We start from the raw sequence: 21089 nt of genomic DNA, 5'->3' as shown, positions 1-21089 counted from the left end.
CCCCATAGCACAGGTCTGTGCTGGGGGGCCGGGGGGAGAGAAGGGAATGGGGATGTTGGTGGGGGTCTCAGCTGGGACTGTGTGGGTCCCTGTGTGGATGAGAGCAGACCCGAGTGCCCAAGGGAAGGGCTGGGGGAGCAACCTTCCACGCCAATAGAGGCTGTTACACCTGATCTTCTGCACCACGGGAGCCCCAGATCCCACCAGCCCTCCATGTCCCAGGATGCTCCAAGCTCCCATGGGTGGTCCAGGGGCAGAAGGTGCTGCCAACACCGCCATGAATAGGGGTGTGCTGGTTCCCGAGGGTGCTCTGGCTCTAGGGATGCCCCGGATCTCTCTGGCGGTCCAGCACTAAGGCTGCTGCCGTTCCTCCGCTGGTGCCTGGTGTCTCTCTGCGTCCTGCGGGGAATCCAGGGCCGAGGATGCTCCACAGCCTCTGGGCGGTCGGTCCCTCCCCAGGGCGCTGCGCGCCGCGGGCTCCTGGTGACATCTAGTGGTGTCACACACCGCGACAGACACAGGGACACGGACACACGGACACGGCGCGGAGGAGGAGGCGTGGGTGTGGGTGGCCCGCGGGTGCGGCTCGCCCCGATGCGCAGCGGTACCCGCGGGGACCTGCCCGCACTCGGCCAGGAAGAGCTGAGATGGAGACACCCTGCTCTCTCCCCAGTTCTCCTTATTTCCGCTCATAGCCTGTCTGCAGGCCTTTTCTCCCTCAGGGATTTTCCATAGCGAGTGCTGGAAGAGCTTGCGGTGGGGCAATTGGAGGTCGGGGGCTCATGTCACCCCTCTGCCATTGATCCACCAGCCCAGCCAAGGGATGCTGGTTCCCAGGATGTCACTCCAGCGCTGCTGCAGTGTGCAGGGATGAGCCAGACCCATGCAAGGCCCAAACACAAATTAAATGGTGACGAAGCCCCTGTGCAGGGAACAGTCCTTGGGCTGACCCTGTAGGGCCTGGGGCATCCTGGCCTGTTTGGGGCTGGGCTGTCACAGGGTGCAGGGGCTCAGGTGGGTGCCTGGAACAGCTAGGGGGTGAGGGATGTCATACACACTGTTAGTGACTCATCTCCTTGGGACTGTCCCCAGAATACACAGACCCCATTTGGTGAGGATGCCCCCCTGCCTCCAGTGCTGCCTGCAGTGACACCCTCCCTCTGCAGCGGTGCTGAGGGTGCAGCTCCCCCTCGCTTTGTCATCGCTCTGTTGCCGTGCCAACGGTGGCCCTGTCCCTGCTCAGGCACTGTCACCGCTGGGCCTGGCACAGGCAGCACCACACGGCATCTGCAGGTAGGTTGGGGGACATGGGGGAGCCGCGTGGGTGCCTGCCTCCACCCCCCAAAACGTCACTCAGACCCCCCTCAGCTATGAACTGGAGAGAATCCCCTCCCCTGCATGAACCTTTAGCCCCATGGAGAGCAGAGACAGTCCCTGAGACCCCCCTGGCATTTTGGGGAGTCCCAGCCAGAGGCCATAGGGAGAGGCTGCCGGGCTGTGGAATGTGCATCCTCCCTGCCCAGGGCATGGGGGTTGACCAGATGAACCAGAGAAAACAGCCCACCAAAAGTAAGGAGCACGTGATTTGCCCTGGGATGCCCCAGGGAACTGGGGATGTGCCTGAAGGTGCAGTGGGGACAGAGGCTGGGAGGGGAACAGGCGGCTCCTGCTGACAGAGTCCAGCCACCTCCAGTTTTCCCAGCACTTGGTGGCTAGTGGGCAATTCGGAAGATCCTGCTCCTGAACAGGCATCTCCTGTGTCCTGCTGCCAGGCCCTGTGGTTGGGGGTGTTCATTCCCTGTCCCTCCATCCTTAGTGCTGTTGGGGACTCTTTGCCCTGTGTGAGTGCCAGCAGGGTCAGATATTTGCCTCTGGTGAGAGGGCAGGACAGGGCTATCTGGGTCCTCATCTGCAGCCCCCAAAATGTGCCAGCAGCCCCTTGGTGTGATGAGAGTTTGGGGCTGGCTGTTGTGATATGAGGGGAGCCGGTGCCTCTCTCTGTGCCCTCCCAGCCTGGTCCTCCTGACCGTCCCACAGAGCACCCCATGGCCCCAGGCAGTGAGGCTGGACACAGGCGGCCTTTGCAGTGCAACTTAATGGGATAAACCAATTCCCTTAACCCACTTATCTGGCTGATCCAATAAAGGTGGCTGGGAATAAAGTGTGTGCGTGGTCTTAATGCATTCCCCCTCTCCACGCTCCCCCAGTCCTGGCAGCATTGTGGGTCCATCTGCCACAGCTGGCAGGGGGCTCCTCCTTCCCAGAGGCAGTGCAGAGGGGGCCAGGGCAGAGGGGGGACGTTGGATCTGGGGACTAGGATCTGCTGGCTCCAGGTGACAGGGAAGAGGAGAGGTGGCTGTGACAGTGGTGGAGGTGGCTCTGATCTGCTGAGGGATAACCCAGCACAAAGCATAACGCAGGTGAGTTATGGGGGCCATGGGAAGGGTCTCTGGTGTAGCTGTGGTTGGGTGACACCATGTGTTTGTCCCCTCCACCAGCATAGATACTCACTCAGCCCCACATCCCCAAGGGCCATTGCTTTTATCATGGAGGGGGTCCCTGGCTTCTCCCTGTGCTGCCTTCCTCTCAGGGTTTGGGGGTTGTTGTGGGGGTCTGGGAGTGGGTGGCCTGGGGAGGGGGCAAAGGTGGGACATGGGATGGGCATGGAGTGGGAGGGATGGGGGGAACAGTGTTGGAGGGATGGGGATGAAAAGGATGGGGTGCGGACAGGCACAGAAGAACAAGGATGGAGGGGTATGAATGCAGGGACGGTTGTCGTGGGAGGGCTGGGGCAGGAGGAATGGGGCAGGCAGGGCATAGACAGGGGCAGGAGGGTTGGGAAAAAGGACCGGAGCAGGGTGGCAGGGGCAGGAAGGTTGGAAAGAAGGACAAGAGCAGGCAGGCAGGGACAGGAGGATTGTACAGGAGTCCAGGAGCAGGCACGAGGTGCAGGAGCACGGGGATGGGTGTGCCGTGGCGGCTGGGAGCCACCTCCAGGTGAGGGTGACGCAGCGAGACCAGGAAGCGTCCGGCTCTGTGGCAGGTGAGGGTGGAGCAGAGGTGCCGGACGCTGCTCGGAGCAGGACCCCCACCCCAGCTCCGGCCAGCGGGGACCTGCTGTCGCTTGGGGCCACTGTAGCTTCGCTGCCCCCTCCTCTCTGTCCCTGCAGGCTGCTATGGATGGGGCCCCGCCACCGACCAGCCCCGCCGGGCTCTCGGCGTACGTGGCCGTGTCGCAGCTGCTGGGTCTGACGCTCCTGGCCACCACAGGTGCCTGGCTGGGCCGCTACCGGGGCGGCGTGGCCTGGCACAGCCCCCTGCAGTTCAACGCGCACCCTCTCTGCATGGTCCTGGGCATGGTGTTCCTCCAAGGAGACGGTGAGCAGGACGGCGGGACACCTGCCCTGTCCCAGCTGCAGCCTCCAAAGCCTGGAGCTGTGGTCGGGCAGGGAATGAAGGGGACAAAGTGGTGACCAAGGACACGGGGAAGGTGTGCCCGCATCTCCGGGCGATGCTGGGTGACTCCTGAGGATGCTCATGTCCCCTCTCTGTGCAGCTCTCCTGGTGTATCGGGTGTTCAGGCATGAAGCCAAGCGCTCCACCAAGGCACTGCATGCTTTGCTCCACGGCCTGGCGCTGCTCATTGCCCTCGTGGGTGAGTGCTGGGCTGGGCTGGGTGGATTGGGCAGGATGCAGCCCTGTTGCTGATGGCCTCTTCTCCACAGGCATCATCGCTGTCTTCGAGTCACACCGGACTAAGGGCATCCCTGACATGTACAGCCTGCACTCCTGGTGTGGGATGGCCACCTTCGTGCTCTACCTCCTGCAGGTAAGGGGTGGGAAGCCCCCGACCCCCCCACCCCGGGAGGGAAGGGACTCTGCAGTGCCTGTGACATCCCTGTGTCCCCGCAGTGGTTCCTGGGCTGTGGTTTCTTTCTGTTCCCCAGTGCCTCCTTCTCGCTGAGAGGGTGGTACAAGCCCCAGCACATCTTCTTTGGCATCACCCTCTTCATCCTCTCCATTGCCTCCTGCTTACTGGGCATTACTGAGATGCTCCTCTTCAAAATCAGGTGGGTGACTGAACTGGGGTGAGGGAGTGGCCCCCCCAGAACCTGCAGCAGAGGGATGCCCCTGTCCCTGCTCAATCTGTGGCTCTTAAATCTCCCCTCGAGGCCTTTATTTCTGCTGCTGCTGAGTCACTTACCAGATGATGTTGACAAGGGGCTGGACCCTGCAGCAGCTTTCTTTGGAATGTGGATAAAATGCCCAGTGCCACTTCCTAGGTGTTTGCAGATCCACTCAGGACACTCATGTCTCTGTGGCCTCTACTCTTGCAGCTGGAGGACACAGTGATGACCCAGCTGCACACTGGGGTCACCTCCAGCCCCAGCACTGTGGGAACAGGGCTATGGGGCACCTTTAGCCGGGAGGGTACAGGGCTGCCTATGGCCCCAGTACAGGACTGCCACCATATTTCATCTGCTGTCACCGAGTGTCTCTCTTAAAAGTGAGCAAAACACCAACACTCCTCTCTTGCTCTAATTTGGGGATTTGGGGAAAAGGACCTTTCCCACAGTGTGTGCCTGGAGGATGAGGATGAGGAGAGGGTCTCAGCCAGGACAGGCACAGGCCATCCATCTCTTAAGGCTTGAGCATCCTTTTCCATCCCTGCAGTGATTCCTATAGCCACTTTGTGCCTGAGGGCATCCTGGCCAACACTCTGGGGGTGCTTCTGGTGGCCTTTGGGCTGGTGGTGGGCTACGTGCTGACACGGGAGGAGTGGAAGCGCCCACCACTGGCAGAGGAGCTGGCCCTGTCCATGGACTTCAAGACCCTGACAGAGGGAGAGAGCCCTGGTGGTGGCAGCCAGTGACATCCCCAGCTCCTGGGCTCCTTTTGATGTCTGAAATGTTCCTGTGCATCCTGTCCCTGGTGGTTTGTATCTCTGCCCAGCCCAGGGTGATGAGGACAGCTGGGGAAGGACGTGCTTGGTGCAATGTTGGACTTGGCCTCGCTTGGCCTTAATCACCCTAAGCTCTGCCCTGTCCAGCCCCTGGTGACCCCCAAAGCCGCCCCAGCCCTGTGGGAATGGCAGTGCTGTAAGCAGGGCAGGGGCTGGCAGGGGCACAAAGGAGAGGGGCTCCAGGCTCTTCCCTGCTCTGGGGGTGGAGTGGGAGCAGAGATTTCTGCACTGTGGATGGCCAAAGCCTGCTCCCAGTGCTGACGGGCAGAGGGGATGTTTGCCACCACTGGGATGTCCCACTCACTGCCAGCCCCTCACCCTCCAGCATGGCCACGTCTGGCAGAGGCTACCCTAAAGGGCTCCCTGGGGGTTCGGAGTGACCCTGTGCCTGTGCAGGTTCAGCAGCTTCGTGTCTGAAGTGTTTTCTCCCCATGCATGATGTGTTTGCTCAGTGGATGCTCCTGACCTAATAAATGTTTGCAGCTAACCCTGTTCTCCTCCTGGCTCTGCCCCCCAGATCACAGTTCTGTGGTACCCTCGAGTTCCCACATGCCAAGGGCAGCTGGGAGAGGAACTGCCTGAGGGCCTGGGGTGGGTGAGCGTTAGGGGTGGGATTGTTCTATCCAGCACTGCAGACCTCAGTGGGGCTGTGTGAGGACCCCATGGGGACATCTCCAAGGTCTAGCCATGCCCTGTGTGTTATAATTATTATCCACTATATTACTATATGCCTTTTGCTGGTGGCAGTAGTAGCGCTGCCTCTGTTGCCTCCTGCACCTGATGGTTCCCAGGTCCCTGTCCCCATCCCCATTGCAGTGACTTTGAGATCGAACCCTCACACCAACATTTCCACACCAAGAAGCATCAGAACACTCCTTCACTGACCCCAGTGTGGGAAAAACAGCAGCCCAGACACCCTTTCCAAGTGTTAACCATTTATAAATAAGTACATTTTTTCATACATACAGTTTTCATTGTACAGATTACAATCTGTATACATTGGGGAGGGGAAATGCATTCTTTTGAACTTTTCACATCTATCTCACAGCTCACATGTACAGACAAGAAAACTCTGCTCAAGCAAATACAGCAAAGGAAAAAATATGTTTTCTTCTTTCCTTAGAGATGAGAGGCGAAGGCCTCTGCTGTTGGCAGGGGCTGCTCTTCCCACTGCACAATATCACAACTGTGTGGTGTTCAATATATCAGAGAGAACAGAACATGCATTGGATAATATACTGTACAGAGAGAAAGTCCTTTACATCAGAATTATAGAAAAGCTAAAGGAAAATTTAAGTGTCTTAAAGATCTTCCCAGCAAGTGTCTCAGAGGATAGCAACCGGGGAGTTGTACAAGGCAGGTGCAGTGGACGTGTTTGTACCCAACTCAGATCCTCTTGGATGTGAAGACAGACAGGAGATGGGATGCTGAATGCAACACTATGGCAAAGAAAAGGCTGGACAGGGATGAGCCCTGCAGTACTGGCAGAGTCCACATGAGTGTCTGGGTTACTGGTGTAGCAGCACAATGGACTTTATGTAGTACACAGTGCTGCTCTCAGTGGTTGGCTGAGCAGTGCACAGCAAGGCAGACCTGTGGGGACCCAGCTCTATGGGCATGAGGCTTTCCCACCTACCCATCCTGACTCTGACTTGCCTCCCCACAGCCGTCCATGGACAGCATCACCCAAAGGGACAAAGTCTTTTGGCAAAGCAGCCCTCTGTTTTCACAAGCACAGGATGTGATCCCATCAGATGGGACCTGGCTGCTGACTGCCCAGTACTATGACACTAGAAAATGAGCAGGAGGCAGGATACGGCTGGTGGGTTGAGTGTCTGTTGGCCTTCCCCGTGATGGCCGTGCTTGCTGTGACCTCTCAGGTTGGTCTGTACCAGTTATGGTGAGATCCAGCTGTATAGTCAAGAGTTGGACACGAACGCATCTTGCTAAAGAATTGAGCCCTTAGTGGTTTGTATTAGAAAAAAAGAGTTTGATTGAATGAAAATCCAGCAATTATTCGCATAAAACTGAAAAAACCCCGCAGATTCACTTTCGACCATTGTGCTTTGTGTCCAACACTCCCCCCAGCAGCCTGCGCAGTGCAACTGGCATGGGGTGAAGGCATTGATCTGCAGAGGCCCCAGCAGGTACAGCAGCTCTTTCCCTAAGCCCTTGGGTAAACACTGATAACCCGGTAGAAGAGTTACCTTGAATTCCCAAGGTACCACACCAAGTACAAGCACCAAGGAGCTCGCGGCAGCTCACTATGGACCCCCGCGGGCGAGGAGGGCGGAGGACGAGCAGGCACGCTGGCTTGCTTGGTTCTCTAGATAAGGCAGAGCTGGTACTTCGGTTTTAGCTAGACTCCTGGGTAACCCTGAATATACAGCAACCTTTGTATAGGAGACCGAATCGCTCCCAGTTTACTACCCACCCTGGTTCCAGACCTTATCCCAGCATGACTCCGGTGTTTGGCATACGCATGCTCACATATTCACACCAGCCACACGGTTTTCTTCACAGCCAGGTTTAAAAAAAAAATAACCAAAAAGTTCAGTGCTCGGACAGACTCAGCTGGGCACTGGTGCCACAACAGACAGACAGATGGACAGACACCTCTCAGACTGTTGGAACTGTCAGTGTCCTCCCAAACAGTGACACAGAGAAGGCAGCTCAGGCTGTGCCTTCTTTGGAGACAGATCTCAAAGGATCTGTCTTTGTAAAACCCTCCTCCTCCTCCTAAGCACTTTGATGCTCACTCAAGGCTATGTCCAAAGCCCTCCGATGCCACTCCCAAACTGGCTGGGGGGACCCTGCAGAGCCCCCCAACATGTGGGTGTCCCCTCCCCTGGGACCACAGGGAGAAAAGTGAGAGCCAATGAACCCCCATGGAGGGATGGGGCAGACACCTGATGCTGGGAGAGAAGATTCCAGATCTGTGGCGGCACACCTGGGTCTCAGAACAGCCACAGGTGAGGATGAGAAACACCTGGTGGGAAGGTTGGCTAAAGAAAGGGGTCAGCTTCAGCATTACTTTTGGCATTGCCCTCCCCGTGCACTCCAAGAATGAAAAGTGGAGTTTCAATGTCATCAAGAACCTGCTTTACTCAGTGGACCCAAAATCCTACTTGCTCAAAGATGGGGCTTGCCACTGGTACCACTGCATCTGGAGGGCATGAAGGCACCAGCTGGCACCATTGTTCTGCATCTTTATTCCTCAAAAAGTAATTAAATACATAGCAGAGATGTACAGGATGGTTCACTGTCTGAAACTGAGTGTGATCCCACAGCGTGGCCTGGGCTTGTCAGACCTAGATCTAAGATAAGGGAATGAAGGGTCCTCAGGGTGAGATCTGACCTTGTGCTCCCCCAAGCACAACGGGGCCATGCCAGCACAACACAGAATGACCTCTGCTTTTCCTCATGCAAAGACCAAATCACAACTTTGAAGACGTAGGAGACTGAGCAAGAACAGCTTTTCTAGGAAGAAATGTGCTTCCTACCCACCTGGTGGCCACAGCAGCCATCCTGCCTCGACTGTCCCTAAGAGAATTGCCGGGGAAGTGCTTTAAAACCACTGCAAATAATTTTGTATTCAAAAATTACTCAATCTGTTGATGCTTATATACAGGAGTCAGTTCTTGTGCTATAAATGTTGAGATTCATTGCTTAATTTCTTTTCTCTTTTTTTTACATGAGCTGTTTTGCTATTTTTCTAATGAAGACACTACTCACGCTTAAATATCCAGTATTTATCATAGTAACAAATTCAAACAGTAAAGTGCACCCATTTACAGAGAGAACAGATGGAAAACCATTAGTGCAAGAATCCTGTGGAAAATGTAACACGTGGAATCATGAAAAAACCTGCATGCTGCAGTGTTTCAAGCTTTCTTCAGCTTTGTGGTTGTGTTATAAGCGTGAGCTGTTTTCTTCCCTTAAAACATCTTCAGAAACTGAAAAGTTACACACAGGAGTGCTGTGGGGGGATATTTTGAAGGACAGGACTGGGAGCACAAGGCATCGAGTGGCGAAAGCAAAGCATGGGCAGTTCTCCAGGCACTGCTCCTGGACCACCCTGTTGGCATTGCAGTGGAGAGGAGCCACCCACAGCATGTCTCACTTGGCTAGATAAAGCAGGGACAGGGCTGAACTGGGCTACTTTTTCCTTTCAAAGAAGCAACTAAAGATAGGAAGCCACTCACTCAGGCAGAAAGCTGGAGGGTAGGAGGCACTAAGCAAAGTGACTGATGCTGCTCCAGACCCAGGATACATCTCCCAGCTATGGGCGTGTAGGATGTGGAGGAGAAATTGGTTATTCTTTACAATACACAGCATGTTATTTAAAAAATGAGAGGAAGAAGGAAAACCATCACACCCCATTTGCAAGGAGAGAAACCAAGCTGGGTATCCCCATGGGGTACCTGCCCCACTGAAGGGGTCCCAGCCAGCGTCCTGCTTTTACAGAGCCCTGGGATAAAACAAAGAGTCAGCATTGGGTGGCACCTCCAGGAAGAAAACACCAACCTCAGTCCAAATACTGGCTATGACAAAGACCAAATGGCCCAAGAGAGCCCCAAAATTGCCAAAACTCATAGAGGAACCCCCGCTTCTAAATGCTCTCCATGTGTCTATAAGACACAAGCCTCCCCTGGCCCAATGTGTGCATGTCCCAGCTTGCTCTGAGCAAATTAGGCAACGAAATAGCAGTAAGATGTGCTGAGCCACACACAGGGAAAAAAAAAAGCCCCATCAAAGCCAGGGTTTGCTTAAAGAGTTCTGGACCCTGTCCTGAGCTGATGTGAATGGGTGCAGCTGCAGTGATGGCACTGGGATATGCTCACTCACACCAGCAGAGGTTGGAGCCCGTGATTTGGTTCAAGAAATCTTGCAGTCGATTCACAGTAGCCCTTTGGAGGTATCGCTCCCCTGCTCAGCACTGAATCACTCCCAAGAGTTGATATGAGTGAGGTTTGGCATTGGGCAACAGGCACTAGTTTGCTTTAAAACAAGCTACAGTGTTATCACTCTCCCTCCCGTCATCCCACCCTTCACCCTCGGAACAGAAAAGGCAGATTACAAACCCACCAGGAATAAAGGAATCGTTAAAAGAGTTCTTGCCCCCACCTCATAAGAAATTTTCAGCAAACAATTGAAAGATTATTGAAAATCCTATAAAAAGGATTTTGGAACCGGCCCCTGCTTTTCATGTTGTCTTGATGTGGCTTACATTTGATTACAAAACTAAAAATAATAGGAAAAAACCCAACCTGAACTGGAAAATGTCCTGAAATAGATACATAAATAAATTATAAATAGGTCTCTCTTAACTACACCTTCTCAAAAAGCAAAACATGGTCCATACCATGTACTGATATGGAACATGGCGTCCCTTTCTAGGATTTTGGGAACAGAGGATCTTAGAGGAGCATCGCCCTTGCTACAGCCCTTGCTCCCTGGCAGAACTGAGCCAGAGCGAAGGGATGCTGCATGGCTGGGACTGCAGAAGGACCCTTCCTCTTTTGGGACCACCATGCCATGTTCTACATCCTCATAATAAAAGAATGTAAAAAAACAAATTCAGAATTGCAATTTTCCTCTTTGAATACCATTTCCTAAGTCAGATTTTTGCTCTTCCTTTCAAGTTATAAAGCCCCCTCAGAAGAAGTTCCCAACACTAACTTGTCCCATGCAAATGCTGTGGGTGAGGTGCAGTCTGCCAACAGTGTGAAGAAGTTGGTGCAATGCACAAGAGGCTCCTGGCTAATTCCCTTTGTTGATTAAAACACATAATAAAGGGCCAACCTTAATCCCTCAATGCTTGTACAATGCCCCAGGCCAAAGAAATCAGTGGAGGGCACATGACAGGTACTTGGAAAGCAACAAAGTGCTGTGTGATCCCCAACCCTTCCAGCCAATGACAAGTTAAATAAGGAAGGAAAGTGCTGTAAACCAGCAGAATCAGGATGGGTATTGGGGGTGCTGTGCATAGCTACTGGTGTTAAATCACATCACTGAGGGTAATCTGCTCTTTGGGGCAAAGAGCCAAACCACCTGGCTGGCACGGGGACCTGTGGATGCAGCCTTTTGAAAGGCTCCTGTGGAATTCCCTAGGAATTCTCATCACAGTTGATAAGAGATCACTGAGACAAAAGAAACCAATTTAAATCCAAGGCAATTGTCTCTCAAAAAAGAGCTGGTTACCTCCTGCTGTGTAGGGATATCTCTGGACCAACCCACACCATGGTCTAAGATATCCTGGTAGGAACTTTGCTGGAATTGGGCAAACGATACTGGCTTGGCTGATGTTGGCTTCACAGTCAGCTGGGGAACACAAGGGCTGGAGCACGTGCATGGCTGTCTGACCACCACATAAAGTACCGGAGAAACTTGATCATGTAGCTATCAAAGAGAAATAAAAATAATAATAGTAATAATAATAATTATAATAGTATGCATGGAAATCAAGCTTGGAAGTGTGTGCTGAAAACATGAGGGTCTCACTCTGACAAATGTCTTTTACACATTAGACTCCACAAATGGTCTCTTTGGTTTGATTGGGGACGTCTGCCCTTGCCTGGAGTCCCTGGAGAGCTGCCTGTACAGGTTATCCTGGTAGGCCTGTGCCACGGGCAGCGTCCTTGCCACCTTGACGTCGGGGTACGAGGAAGCTTGGGTGACTCTCTCCAGGAGGTCTCCCCGGGACCCATTGGCCAGCATCCCATGGGGGCTGTAATAGTCTTCCTCTAGCAAATGGCCATTCTGTGCATTGTTGGTTTTGTTATAAAAGGCAATGTTGCTGATGGAAGAGGGTGGGCTAAAAGATTCCGGCTGGGGCAGATTGCCGGGAGATGTAGGACTAATGACAGTGTCCACTGATGACACAGCCCAGGTCCGGTTCTGCTGATGGAGATGGGGATACTGCTGAGTCCGAGCAGTTTTGTCTATGATTCCCATGAACGGCGTGGTCCGGGAGCGGGCTGGCTCACTGGGGTAGCCCCCCTGCGTGGGCGAGACTGGAGACAGCTCATCGCACGATCTGTCATAGGCTGGCTTGAGGGGAATCTCCATCTGCTGAATCGAGGCAGAGGGGCGGAAGTTGGGAGTCAGGTTGGAGGTGGAGGAGATGCTATTGCTGGAAGGGGAGAAGCGGAGGCCAACGCTCTGAGAGTGGAGTAGAGGCCTCGGAGTTGGTGGGTGAGGCTTGATTTCACTGGGATTGACTGTGATGGGCCTTCTTATGAGATGAGACACATCTGGAGAGCCCAGCTGGTTGGCGGGGAGGGAAGTACGCTCCAGATCAAGCTTCGAGTGGCACACTGGATAATAGGAGGCGGACTGGCTTCGCCCAATCTGAGGTGTCTGGCCGTATCTCATCCCCCCTCTGTATGCTGAGGATGGTCTCTGTGGAAGGTCTTCTTTGGCCAGCCCTCCATGCTGACAGATGGCTCCAGCGCTGAGACTCGCCTGTACATGCTGCACGGGCCTGCTGTCACCCACGATGCCCCCGATGGAGCCCTGGTAGACCAGCCGGCTCTGGCTGACCCCCATGTCCCCTGATGATGACTGGTACTTACTGGCCATCGAGTGGGCAACCTGGCTGTATGCACCAGTTGGGATGACAGTACTGGAATGGACGGCAGAGCTGGGCTGATTGCTCCTCACGATCTGTGCCTTGGCTGGCTGCAGCCTCAGCCCTGGCTGTGGCACGGCTACGGGGAGCTGGGGCATCTGGAAGGATCTCTGCGTCATCTTGGATAGCGGAGACTTGGGTCTGCCGGGGAGCTGCGTGACCCCACTGGGCTCCTGCTGGTAACGGACCGGGGAGCCGGACTGGGACCTGTAAACGCTCATGCTCTCTGCAGGGGGACTGGCACGGTACTGGGGGCCTCTGCGAAGGGGAGACGGTGGTGGGCTCTGGTACTCCTTCCCTTGGCTTCCAACGGGAGGGGGGCTGAAGCGGTAAGTGGAGCCCTGGTGGGCTGGGGACGTGTGTGGAGGACTGGGTCTGTAATGTGAGTTTTGGTGTGTTGGAGACAGAGCAGGAGATGTGGACTGGTACCCCTGCCTGGTTGGTGAACCCACAGAGCTGTTGGACCTGAAATCAAAGACCTGATGAGAGCCAAGAGGCGATCCAGAAATATAAGCGGAGTCCCTGTGAGCCGGAGACGGGGGTGGGCTCTGGATGATGGGCAGCCCTTGGTTTGGCCTGGACTCTGTCTGCAAGCCAATGGAAACGTTTTCTACATCCTGCTCAAGGTACTCCTCCTCAAAGATATCTTGCACAGAATATAGCTCTTCATGCTCGGCTTCGGGTTCAGGCTCTGCTGGGAGTGGTGGTGGTGGCTGCTGCTGCTGCTGCAGCTGCTGCTGCTGCTGCTGTTGCTGCTGCTGCTGCTGCACCTGCCTGCATTCTTCCTCCACCCGCATCAGCAGCCGCTGGATCTCACGGTTGTTAGGACACAGCTTGATGGCCTCATTCAGGTCCTCCAGGGCTGCTGAAAACTGCCTGTTTGACAAAAGAACAGAGATGAGAACTGAAAGTACTCTGGATTTGAATGCAGCCGTTTTCAGAGATTCCAGGGGAATAAAGTGGCTTGTGCATGTTACTGAAGGAGAGATTTGTGATTGCTACTACTTGCTGCACTTCTCACATACTGCCTTATGGACCTCCTTGGATTTATGTTATCTGAACAGTGGGAAAATTCTGGAGAAGAAGGGAACACAGCCCCAGGATGGCACAACCCAGACAGACTAGCAAACACGGCTGCCTCTGCAGCTTACATTAGGGGCTAATTAATTACTCTCCCGAGCATCACCATGAGCTTCACCTCTGCTTTAGCAAAAGGGACACCAATGCATTGATCACCATAAGTCCAGCTCACCACTGCTGTAAACAAGCTCTGACAGAGCTACAACCACTTACACCAGTGAAAATTTAACTTTTGCCTGATGCCAAGACCACACAGCACCCGGCCTGGTTCCAGAGCTCAGGGGCTCCCATAGGTCAGCGCTCTGGGCAAGGCTTGTCTCTCCAATTTTTCAGTGGATTTGGATAACATCTTTGGAATGAAACAATCAAGCAATGTGCCAGAGGCTGTGAGCCCAGGGAAGCCTTTGTGAGGGAAAGGCCAGCCTAGGAGGTGTAAGAGGGAGGTGGAGGTTTGGGAAGGGGGTTGTCATTTACAGGGACACTGTTCACTCTGGAGCAAAACTGTGTTTGAACATGACTGTGATCTGGGAAAACCTACCCAGATGGGGGAGAAGCTCTCCATCTGTGATCCCCCCCAGCACCTCCCAACACCAGCTTGATCTTTTGTACATCGAAGATCAGGTGGAATAAGGAAAGGCCTCCTCTTCTACCAGCTGTGTGACCCTAGGGGTGCTGCTGGGCATAGACTAAGACAGGGAGAAGCAAAGCCAAAGTGGTGACAGTTTCTGCTTGAGAGACCCAGGGAGAAAAGGACACTGGTATGTGGGAGGCTGATATTATCTGGAGAGGAACATGGGTCTTAAGGTTCCTCATAATGTTTTGGCAACAGTGGAAAGGAAACCCGTAAAGGAAAAGCATGAGATTGTGTATGGCTCAGCTTGCAGGGCTCTTCTGTGGAACAGAAGGTTATAGCTTCACCTCTCACATCAAGACCTGGTGGACCTGCACCAGCTGGGCCAGGGGCCCAGTTCCACACTTTCCTCCAGTATGTGGTGGTGTGCTGAGCTGGGAAGTTTGCACAGAGGGGCTCACATACCTGCACTGCCATGTGAGACATTTCTGGCTGCCAATTAAACAGAGATGCAATGGCTAGGTGCTCAGTCCTTGAGAACAGGACTCCCAAGCAGCCCTGCTGCCCTTTAGGAATTGCAAATGGATTTAATCTTGCATCTTTTAGCCTTCAGGGAGGTAGGTGAACAAGGGAGATCCCTCTTCTGCAGCTCTCCATAAGCTGGTTGCAGTGCCCTGGGCACAGGCTCTGGTTGGAGGCTCCCTGGCCAGTGCCTGCCTGCAGCCACTGTCCATCTGGTCAGTAGAAAAAGGGCTGAAAGGGCTGCAGGACAGAGATGCACAGATTTTAAGGCTAGGGGAGACCACTGTGATGAATGAGTCTTCCCTCTTGCACAACACACACCATGACTCATATTCTGCTTTGAGTCTAAGTTGTGGTCAAACTAAAGTGTACTTTGAAAAAGAACACCCCACTTTGGTGCACAGGTCTCCAGTGCTGTAAGATGTCCAAAGTTCCACTAAGACAAACCTCTCAAAACATTTGGACTCAAAAACCACCAAATGGGGAGGGCATTACTTTGGAGTTCAGGAAGTGATCTCACTAATTAACATTCCTTGGCCATTTCTTCCCATGGGGGCAGTGCCTGGCTTTGCTCGGTGGGTGCCCACACCTGATGTGACAGGCTCACAGAGGCTGGCCCCTCACACTCCTCTCTCTGTCCCTCCTCACCTGCTGCTGCGTTTAGCCCTTGCTCTTGCATAGTAAGCTTCGTAAGATTTCGGTTTCAGCTCCAGTGCTTTAGTGGCAAATTCCTCCGCCATTCCAAAATCCTGTCATTTGAATAGGTGTACAGGTAAGTAACTGAATACATTTAGAAATAAAAATATATGCATCATGGGAATAAAACAAACTTAGTATGGACTTAGTTTTTTTCCATATTGCATGGAAAACTTGATGGTCTTGGAATATTTCAAACCTGCCATTCCCCCATTAATGATAAACCAAAAATCTTGTCCTTAAAACATAGGATGAGTTGGAGTTGATTAGCTGTATATTGGCTGATTTAACGAGAAGGTTCACACTTTTTCTCCAAACTGTGTTTGTTCACCAGCATTAAGATTTTAATCCCCTTGTTTTTCATCTTTCTTTCTCACAGAAAAAGAAATGAATGTGTCCCAAAAGCTCCTTCCCCTCCAGGGTAACCTTTGCTGGCTCATGACCTCAGCAATGTCACGTTTTGAGTTTATGAGGACTTTAATTTGTGGAACTGAAAGCCCCTGCACTCCAGGGAAGGCTGGCAGAACAGGGATCTGCACAAGCTGGTTGCTGGATGCTGCCAGATTGCAGTGGGGAGAGTGACAGGGATCTGGAAGTTCTGAGATGAGAGGGAGTCTTGTGGAGGTGTTTCTGGATGAGTCACTGCCCTGGGGAAGTGCTAACCCCCTAAGCATATGCTCCTTCATTTGAAATTAATTAGTATTCAAAGGAGCACATCTCCTGGCTCCTCCTCACTGCTGCCCCAGAAATCTGGAAAATGCCTCCACCCCCATGTGACGATGTGAACATCATCATCAAAAGGGAGTAATAAAATATTCAAAGAGCTATAAACATAGCAATGAATTTTTAATAATCTGAAATGCATACTAAATCACTACTGCTTTGGAATTATAAAATGTCAGTGATCTGTGAAGGACGACCAGGTTACAGAGAGGAGAGATCTGAGAGGCCAAAGCACGATTAGGGGTGGACATATTTCTGCAGAGGCACAAAGCTGTCGAGTTTTGCTTAAGGCCATGAAAAGAGGGGACACTTACATTCATTTTCCTTCGACACCTGGAGAGGTTGAGGAGCAGTGACACCTTCAGCTCACGGAAGGTTTTCAGGTCTTCTCCAAACCCTTCTCTGGGGAATTTTTTCAGAGCATACTGGTAGCGCTGGGCAGCCTCTTTCACTTTACCTTTCTATTAGAAGAAAAACATGTCAAAACTTGTCCTTGGGTTGAGTTTACTTTCCTGCAGAGAATTCACTCACCAGCCCCACCAATGTTTTAGGTGGCTAAGGAAGCACAACTTCACTACTTAGCTCTTTCCTAGAAAGGAAGGGCAAAACATTTGATCAAGGGAACACCTGAGCTGGAAAGGCAGATGCCTTGTGCAAGTTGAGATCTCCCACTTCATACAGAGCTGTCACACTACAGCAGGAAACGTGGAGAAATGGTGTTAACTTGATACAACTCCATCTGGTTCTTGGCTGGATGGTCTTTTGAGCTGGGTGATCAGTTACCCATTTCTGGAAAACACTCTCCACCCAAAGCTTGATACACATCCAGGAGGGTAAGGAACACAAATTGTGGGACTTTGGGTGGAGCTCTGGGGCTCAGAGAAGCCTCTGCAATAGCAAAGATAAATGTTACAGCATTGCCGTGACTCTGAACTTGGACAAACAGGGTGAGATTCACCTCCCTGGACTTCAGATGTTTAAAACTCTACATCTAAGTCTGTTAACTGGGTTTCATTTATAATTATTGGTATGCAACAGTCACCTTCAAAGGTGACTCATCTCTGCTATTTTGGGCAACTAATTTTGGGATGGGACGATGTGCACCCTGAGGGGGGGTAGCCAGCAGGCAGGGTGAGAGAAAGAGGGCAGGATGGGATCAAGGACACACACAGTTCCTCATGATGCAGACATAAATTTTGCAGCTACGAATAGGGAGTTTTAAAAACCTGTAGACTCAGGTTTATCAGCTGTATCATGTATCTCTGGCACATAAGTTCTATTACAATGCCAGCTTTGCATATTTTCTACTTCACCCTTAGAGCCTCACAGTGAATCATTGTTGTACTTGCACATTTTCTACGTGTGTGCAAATCCCCAGGTTTTAAAGATAGGCTTAACACAAACACAGAGCAAAAAAAGACTCCCCAACTGTAATAGTGGAATGTCTCTCATGAGCCAAAGGACATGAGAAAGTCAGCTGTATCCTGAAAATCCGTTTTTATTGCATGAAGTTTATTCCAGGAGTTTTTCTGGGATATTCTATCCCACTGCCTTGATCCCCAACAGTGAGCCTGCTAGGTAATGACAAGACTGCCAGACCTGATGCAATAGCAGCAGCACTCCCAACAAAAACTTAGGTCCTGCTGCTTTTAAAGAGGAAATGAAGTGCTGGCTCAAATCCAGAGCAACTTGGCTTTGCTTCAGCTTTGTTACAGATCTGGGCAAGCAATTCCCCCTTCACCAGCCCCACTAACCAAAACCAAAAAGTTTAGAACACAAGGGATGCTGTGCGTGGGAGCTTTTACTTGCCATGGGTTAAGGCAGCAGCATTAGAATCACAGAACCATTTAAGGAGGACCAACTACTGACCTAACATGGCCAAAACCTCACATCAAGTGATGCTGCAAGTTGCATCTGTTCCATGTTCCAAACCCACCCTTCTCACCTTATAAAACATGTCTCCCTCCTCCATCAGCTTGCTCAACAGGATGATCATGATGTCTGGTTTGGAGGTTGCCATTGCCCAAGTTGCTGGACCTGTAGTGTACAGGATGCATGATGGGTAAAGAACTCATACAATGCAAGGGTGGTAGGAAGCTGGGTGGAAAAAAATACCCTGGGGTGGGAATTTCTGCTGGAGAGAACAACTTGGCATGGTCAAAGGGCAGAGTGCTCCAAAGGATGGAGCTGACAATTCCTCTGATACCTAAATTAATGTCATCCCCTTTGCAATGGTTTTTTTTTGCAGTCATTAAGGCTAAGCCAAATGGTCTGGGAAAGGATGGAGCCGTTTCCACAAGAGGGCAGTGCTGAATGTGGAACAGGCTAAGACGGGGGAAACAAACTGTATTTAAAGGAAAAATCAGAGTGCTTACATAAAAGCATTTCTAAACTGAAATCTCTGGAAGTGTACTAGGGAATTTGCAGTTTGACTATTGATAAGTGGTTTGTGGTTAAGTGGATTGTGGTTTTCAGCATCACAAGATGTGAAACACTGGAGTAGAAAATCCATTAAGGCAGAAAAAATGACAAAGGAAAGGTCATATATAAGTGCTGCTGGTGCCAAAGGCATCATTGGGCTGTGGACACTGGCTCTGCATAGGGGCCACCCTGCAGAGCCAGCTCGTATCTCAAGGACTAATATTGGGAGGGAAGGGGTGGCAAAAATTTGAGGACAGCTCATTAGTGTCAGTGAAGAGTAAGTCAACGATATTCTATAAATAGATTCAGTACATTTTGGGGGAAGGAGGTTAGTTTTTGAGTTCAAGTTATTCTCTGCAACAGTCATAAAAAAATTATTTGAAGGTGAGGTAAATTAAAAGATTAGAGGTGTTGGGGATGCATGCAGGCTAAATCAAACAGGAGAAAGCAAGGCTGACAAAGCTATCAGATCGAAGCTGATGCTGACAGCAATGAGATATACCTCGTGGGCGACTCGGTAACGTCTGACAACCTTCAAAGAAAGGAAAAAACAAGAAGTTGTAGGAGAGAGGGGGGAAAAAAATGGATGAAGGTGAAAAAAAAAAAAAAAGAAAGGAAAAAGCAGCTGTGAGAGGCAGGCAGCGAGGAAGCCAATGCACCAGCAAAATCCCCTTTCACAGGAAAACATAACGTGAGCAGCTGTGTGGCGCAGTGCAGGTACACTGAGGTCTGGAAGCATACACAGAGCAAGTGAACGCAGCAGCTCACAGCAAGGCATGGACAGAGTACACCTGGCAACTCAGACTAGTAAAGACAGAAAAAGCATTACCAGAGGAAAGACCTTGCCAAAGAAACAGTTGCTTATTGATTAACTTTTGCTAAGTAATATGACAGGAAAAAAAACCAACTCCCCATTTTACTAAAGAGAACCAAGTAGTTCTGACTTGCCACCTGCTTTCCAAGTGTGAAGCGGTGGCTAGGGCTGAAGCTGCCTCTGGGTTATAATTGTATTTTTTAGGACACTAGCCTCACTGCTTGAGTATTGCCTGAGCACAGAGCCGATGGCAGTGTCCCCCTGTTCCTACCTATCTTTGCCCCTTTCTTCAGAAGGGTGACGACAACCGAGGTGTTGCGGCAGCCCACTGCTCTGTCAAGGGGCCGCATCCCACTGTAGTCAACGTGCTCGATCATGGCCCCATGGTCCACCAGGAACTGAACCTGCAATGAGAAGCCCAACAGTCAGTTCTGTTCCTGGGTGAGACCCCCACACACTGGTGGGGATGTAGGATCAGCAGAAGCTCGTTCTCTACTGCCTGGGCCAAAAGCACCTCCATGGGGTCTGAGGGTAAACTGTGGACAGCAGGTTGAGGGAGAGAATTCTGTCCCTCTACTCCATTCTGGACTCCAGTGAGACTGGAGGGCTATATCCAGCTCTGGAGTCCCAAGCACAGGAAGGACATCAACCTGTTGGAGCAAGTCCAGAGAAGGCCACGGAGATGCTCCAAAGGCTAGAGCACCTCTGTTAAGCAGGCTGGGAGAACTGGGATGGTTCAGCCTGGAAAAGGCAAGGCTCCAGGAATACCTTAGAGCCCTTTCCAGTACCTAAAGTGCCTCTAAAGAGCTTGGAGAGGGACTTTTAGACAAGGGCCTGGAATGACAGAACAAGGGGGAATGGCTTTAAATTGAAGAAAAGTAGGTTTTGACTGAATATTGGGAAGAAATCTGTCCCTGAAGTGGTGGTGAGGCCCTGGCACAGGGTGCCCAGAGAAGTTTTGGCTGTCTCATCCCCTGAAGTGTTCAAGGCCAGGTTCCTAAGCCCCCCTCCAACTCAAACTATTCTGGGATTCTCTGATCAGCTTCTGGGGAAGCACCTTCCAACGTGGAGGGCCAGGACTCCACGTGTTTATTGCTACATCAAACTGAACTGTAGGATTTTATGTATTTTACACCAAGTGCCCATTTTCTGTGGGGTATCCCCAGGCCACTCACCACCTCAGCATCGCCGTAGAACGCTGCCAGGTCCAGCGGCGTGCGGCCGTTCTTGTCTGCGTGGTCTGTGGCTGCTCCGTTCTCCACCAGGGAACGCACCACGGGCAGGTGGCCCTTCAGGCAGGCCCAGCTGAGGGCTGTCAAGCCCTCTTTGTCCATCAGAGAAATGGAGGCACCTAAAAGAACAAGCAGCACTTCACTTCAGAGCTCTACGTTGTTTAGCACGGTTTACCACAAAACACCTGCTCAGCAATGACAGCTTGTTTTCAGAGAGCTCTGTACATAATTATTAATTCCTTTATTAATGTTTTTCCCACCACAGATCCCACCCTCTGTGGAAACTTCAAATACACTGATGGGAACTTAGTGTATAAGTTGATTCACACCGAGATGCAAACGCTTTCACGCCTACCTCTGTGGGCTTTCCTGGCAAACATCTGAGCAGCACAGTGGATCTGACTTCGCTCATCTGAGACATCATCTTTTTAACC

At 51.8% G+C, this 21089-nt stretch overlaps 2 protein-coding genes across 2 annotated transcripts in view; one reads left to right on the top strand and one right to left on the bottom strand.

The window, feature by feature from the left end:
• Positions 1-3162: 3162 nt before the first annotated feature.
• On the top strand, positions 3163-4888 carry CYB561 (cytochrome b561). The gene is made up of 5 exons (XM_066337002.1): positions 3163-3378; positions 3557-3655; positions 3726-3829; positions 3913-4070; positions 4675-4888. Exons 1-5 carry the CDS (start codon positions 3177-3179, stop codon positions 4871-4873), a joined length of 762 nt encoding a protein of 253 aa, XP_066193099.1. The 5' UTR covers positions 3163-3176; the 3' UTR covers positions 4874-4888.
• Positions 4889-5881: 993 nt separating this feature from the next.
• TANC2 (tetratricopeptide repeat, ankyrin repeat and coiled-coil containing 2) overlaps positions 5882-21089 on the bottom strand; it is a 136341-nt gene continuing 121133 nt past the window's right edge. The window contains exons 22-28 of the mRNA XM_066336714.1: positions 20599-20774; positions 19695-19827; positions 19112-19141; positions 18134-18225; positions 16503-16649; positions 15418-15518; positions 5882-13472 (exon numbers count right to left, since the gene is read on the bottom strand). Coding sequence (XP_066192811.1) covers positions 11483-13472; positions 15418-15518; positions 16503-16649; positions 18134-18225; positions 19112-19141; positions 19695-19827; positions 20599-20774 — 2669 coding nt within the window. The 3' untranslated portion in view covers positions 5882-11482. The remainder of the gene's footprint in view (positions 13473-15417; positions 15519-16502; positions 16650-18133; positions 18226-19111; positions 19142-19694; positions 19828-20598; positions 20775-21089) is intronic.

The sequence above is a fragment of the Sylvia atricapilla genome, chromosome 27, assembly GCF_009819655.1.
Source record: "Sylvia atricapilla isolate bSylAtr1 chromosome 27, bSylAtr1.pri, whole genome shotgun sequence".
Classification (NCBI taxonomy): domain Eukaryota; kingdom Metazoa; phylum Chordata; class Aves; order Passeriformes; family Sylviidae; genus Sylvia; species Sylvia atricapilla.
This window is presented reverse-complemented; position numbering and strand designations above follow the sequence as displayed.